Source organism: Neophocaena asiaeorientalis, unplaced genomic scaffold, assembly GCF_003031525.2.
Source record: "Neophocaena asiaeorientalis asiaeorientalis breed wild unplaced genomic scaffold, Neophocaena_asiaeorientalis_V1.1 scaffold223, whole genome shotgun sequence".
Lineage (NCBI taxonomy): Eukaryota > Metazoa > Chordata > Mammalia > Artiodactyla > Phocoenidae > Neophocaena > Neophocaena asiaeorientalis.
In genome coordinates this window covers 3,837,219-3,841,980 of record NW_020175045.1, presented here as the reverse complement: position 1 = coordinate 3,841,980, position 4,762 = coordinate 3,837,219, and the positions used below count along the sequence as shown (strand labels likewise).

Below are 4,762 nucleotides of genomic sequence, written 5' to 3'. Positions count from 1 at the left end.
CACAAGTGCAGCTTAGTAAACGGGCCTTGGCTACAGCCCCCGATCCCGCCTCCCCCCACCCACCCACCGAGCCCGCCGGACGTGGCCACAGAAGCCAGGCTCCGGACCCTCCACTGCAGCAGCAGGACAGCGCCCCTTACCCGCCTCCTCTTCCCGGTGGCCGGGGCTCGGGCTGACGCTCGCACACGTGCATTCCAGGTGCTCCTCCAGCCGCACCTGCACCTCTTTTAACTTTGGCTTCTTCCTGACGTACTCCACCTTGGCCACCTGCCGAGACAGCGGCCGGCTATGGACAAGCGCATGCGGCCCTGGGAGCAGGGAGGTGCCGGGCCCCACCCGGGGTGCGAGCAGCCCGACTGCTGACCTCTGAGCTCCTCCCAGTGGGAAAAGCAGGGCTATCGGAGAGAAGACAACGAGCTTCGGTGCAGCATTTGCGGTTTGGTCCCATGTTTTGTTTAATATTTATTTATTTATTTGGCTGCGCCCACGTCTTAGCTACAGCATGCAGGATCTTTTAGTTGCAGCATGTGGGCTCTTAGTTGCGGCACGTGGGATCTAGTTCCCTGACCAGGGATCGAACCCAGGCCCCCTGCATTGGGAGCATAGAGTCTTAGCTACTGGACCACCAGGGAAGTCCCTGGTCCTATTTTAACTTAAAATAAACCTAAAGGGCTCACACACGAGAAGGCCCGAAGGGATGCACTCAAGGTGGGAGCTCTGGGTGAAGGAAGGTGTTTGCGCCCACGTTTTAGGGACTTCTGGGACAATGTGTACTTGCCTATCAGCAGCCAAGGAACAGGGCTACTGCTCGTGGTCTGCGGCTCGGGTGTCACCCTCCCTCCTATCCACCCCGAGGCCCGCGAAGGAGCACACAGCCCTCAGGGCTCACAGGGAGGCTGTCGGTCTGGATGCAGATTCTGGCCTGTCATAGACTCCAGACGAGAACCCCTCGGCCACCCAACGTGGGGCCGGGCCCAGCCCTGCAGTCTTGCCCGGGTCCCAGTTCCCGGGATGGCCCTCAGGGACACCCACTCCACCCCTCGCTGTTCTCCCGGGGGAGACAGGCAGGAAGGGAGCAGAGCCCACCCAGCATTCACCCTGGGCACATGGAGGCCCCGGGGGAGCCTGGCTCGTGGTCCAGAACTGGCTAACGTGACCGGAACCCCGGGCCACGAGCAGAAGCCCCCAGCCCAGGGACAGTCCTTCACAAAGGGCCTGGAGGCCAGAAGATGGGGGACCCCCGGCCAGGCCCGGCGTGGCCACGTGGCTACACCTTCTGGGCACCTCCCCGGGTTTCCTCTGCGGGGAAGGTACGAGGACCCAGGGCCCCAGGCACGGGGGCGGGCTTGCCACCCACAAGACAGACAGGCCGTGGGACCGGTGCACGGTCCGGCGGCGCTGTCCCCCGTGGGCCCCTTGGTGAAGGGCACACGACACCAGCTGCTCAAGTCTTTAGAGAAAAATCTTGTTTTTCTTATCAAAGAAAAACAAACGGAATTTATGGTGGCACCTGCTTCTGGGTATGCAAGGATTCCAGGCCGGTCTGGCACCTCTGTCTGGCCAGGAAATGGCTACACTTCTCCCCCCAAGAACACGCTGTGAGCAGTAAATTCTCAAAAGCGCCCTGCACAATAGCCAAGGCCACAGATCAAGATGCTGACACCCTTGGGACCCCATCCCGTTGCCTCGGGCCCCAGACCCATACTGGAGCCTATTGGGGCCCCACATCCCTCCCCTCCTTCCCGCTGTTTGTCTTGGGAGCCTGGGCTGCACCTGAAAAACCTGACATTCAGATTCCCCACCACAGAGCTGCTGTGTCATGAACACCCCACCCGCATGTTCCAGGAGCAGACCCACAGGAGACGCCATCCAACAATGCCGTCACCCTTCCGAGCATGGCCTTGAGTTCCTGCCGCTCACTGGCCCCCCGAGCTGGGCTGCTATGAGGCAGGACGCCCCCAGGAGGGCCAGGGAGAGCCACGCCCTGCAGGGGACCCCCCCAGATTATCAGAGTGCCATCCAGAATAAACACCAGCATCTGCTGAACCCCACGTGCCAGGCCTATGACACTCACAGCTACCCTGAGAGGGCATAGCAGCGGCTCGTTTTACAGACGGGGAAACTGGGGCAGCATGAACAGGGCTTGTTTCGCCGGAAGGAGACCTGGACTTGGAACCGGCAGAGGCCCTGGGCTCACCGCTTAGCCAGGGGGACACCCTGAGTCTACTGGGTGAGGGCTCCGGGGCTCCACGGCCGACAGACCTCGACCTGGCTCACAGGCAGGTGGTCCTCCTCCAGGCCCGGCTTAGGGGCCACAACGGCACAGAGAAAGCGACCCAGCTCCAGGGCCTGAGGCCGATGGGCAGGGCCCCAGAGGCATGCCCACCTTCCAAGGTGCTGGCCTCCCTGACCGCTAGGGCTCCCCCCCAGGCAAGGGTAGGGCATCCCTACCCACCAGAGGGGAGGGACTCAGGGGCCCTTTACCTGAGACTCACTGCCACTGCCACTGCTTTCCCCCCAAAGCCCCAAACTAGCTCCCCAAACAGCAATGGCTAATGGGGCCCCAGCTGGGACCTCCCACCCAAAGCGACCCCCCAGTCCAATACTGGGCGCAGAGACCCATTACTGGACATCCCAGGTGGACACGCCAGACCCACTTTCCAGAAGCCTGAGGTCTAGCAAAGCAGAGCTGCAGACAACCACCCTGGGCATGACCACAGAGCTGGGTCCAAGCTTCTGGAGGCCTGGCCCATGGGCTGCCCTGAAAGCAAATGCAGCCCCACACTTCCACCGTGTGAGAGTCTGGAGGCTCGCCCGTAGGTGGGGACATGGCTACTCAGAGCTGCTCCTTCACCCCGAGCCACTGCCAGCCCATCCCGGGGTCTGCACCGCGGGGAAGACACCAAGCGCTGACCACATTGAGCAGAGAGCAGGGAAGTCGGCCCCCGGGACCCCTGCCCACCTGGCGAAGCTGGAGGGTCTGCAGGGGTGCCGGGGCCCGCTCCAGATGCCACCCCGAGGGCAGGCCCTGGAGGTCCAAGGCCGCCATCGAGCTGTGGGCACAAAAAGCCTCATGGAGGTCACGGTGGGGAGCTGGGGGCGGCCATCGACCCCAGCGTGTCCTGACCCAGGGCCTGGGGGCTGCCTTCAGCTGAGGACACCTTGCGCCATTCGGCCGCCTGGGCCTCAGGAGGGCAACACTCCCGACCTCACCGTTATCACCCTTCAATAAGGGGCGCCTCTGACCGTGCACGACCCGGAGGGCGTCATCCCTACCGACCCCCAGCAGCCATCACACCGCACCCAGCCTGGGGTTCCCAGGGGCCCCCTCCCTGCTCGGCCTCAACCCCGAATGGAACAGGAAGGGCTCCTGGACAGGCTGGGGGGCCAGCCAGCCCCCACAAGGGGCCTCCTGTTCCCACTGGCCTCTGTCTCCTCTCTGCCAGAACCCCCAGTGTCTGGGGCTGGATGTTTTCCTGCCAACCTTCGGACGGGTTGGCAGGGAGGGGATGCCTTCCCTGAAGAAGGAGACGGAGGAAGGGGACCGGGTCTGAGGGGGGCAGGGCCCCCGACGTGGAGCCAGGCTGCCTGGCCCCTGACTGCAGGACTGAGCCCTCTGGGCAGACGGAGGCCCATGGGGGAGCCCCGGGCCTGTGCCCAAGCAGAGATGGACCACCCATCCTCACCCACTGTGCCGCTAGGATCCCCGAGGAGCTCTGCACACCCACCTGCCCTCAGGGTGGACCAGGGCAGAGAGGCGGGGTTAATGCCCATCCCAGGACCAGACACGCCCTGGTCCTCACACTGCGGGAAGCCGGGGTGGGAGCAGTGGGGGATCCCCAAAGGCTAGAGCCCCCAAGCAGAGAGCCCCACTCCCTTCCCGCTCCCCTGTGCCTCCACGCCCCTGTCTCACGCCCTAAGGACAGGCCCCAGAGCCCACCTGCAGGACAATCTAATCTTGGGCACCCCACCCCCATGCCCAAGAGAGAAAGACCTCAGTTACCCAGCTTCTTGGGGCTCATAAGACCCCTCCAACACGCCACAAGCGAGGACCCGCAGACCCAAGGAAGCAGAGGCGGGCCGGCCGGGCTGGCGGCAGAGACCCCACAGGCAGGGCGGTTAGACCTCAGTTTCCTCCTTTAACTGAGGAAGAGGCAGCAGCGGGGAAAGCGGGGATGCAGTGCGGGGCTGGGGGCCCTACCGCCCGAGTCTGGAGCCCTGAGGCGGAAGCCGGCGCCCCAGGCAAGCACTCCAGGGGCAACTCGGCCCCAAGGGGAGCGTCTGCCTGAGACCGTGGGGCAGCAGGCCGCAGAATTTGCTTACTCAACACCCAAAGCACGCAGAGGACCAAGTCCCCAAGGTCAAGTGAAGTCCCAGTTACAAGTCTAAAGTGCTTCCCACGTGCCAGCTACAGGGTCCTTAACCCCGCACCTCACTCGGGGGCCAGCGGCCGGCTTGACAGGCCTAGACTCACTGACTCACAGGAGATCTGAAATCATTCCTAGTGGAGAAATGAATTCTACTGCACCCCACAAGCGAAGGCCTCATTCCAGGAAAGATGGACCCCCTGCCACTGTAGGCCCAGCTGAGAGGGGGCGGGGCTGCTTCTCGTGGAAGGTGCCAAGTCCACGCCCCCAGGGTCACGTGGGATCATGACCCACCCAGAGCCAGCTTCCAGCGGGGGGCGGGGGGAAGGGGACAGCCCCTCCTCTAGACAGGCACCCCCCACCCCCCCACCCCCCCCAGAATTCTCCAGCCTCAG

The 4,762-nt window shown here is 63.8% G+C and overlaps 1 protein-coding gene across 3 annotated transcripts in view; it reads right to left on the bottom strand.

The window, feature by feature from the left end:
• The window catches only part of PDGFA (platelet derived growth factor subunit A), a 16,733-nt gene that overhangs the window by 3,017 nt on the left and 8,954 nt on the right, over positions 1–4,762 (bottom strand). For 2 of the 3 annotated variants that reach the window (XM_024763535.1, XM_024763536.1), the window contains exon 5: positions 141–267. In XM_024763535.1, coding sequence (XP_024619303.1) covers positions 141–267 — 127 coding nt within the window. The remainder of the gene's footprint in view (positions 1–140; positions 268–4,762) is intronic. The other variant, XM_024763537.1, reaches the window with a different exon arrangement.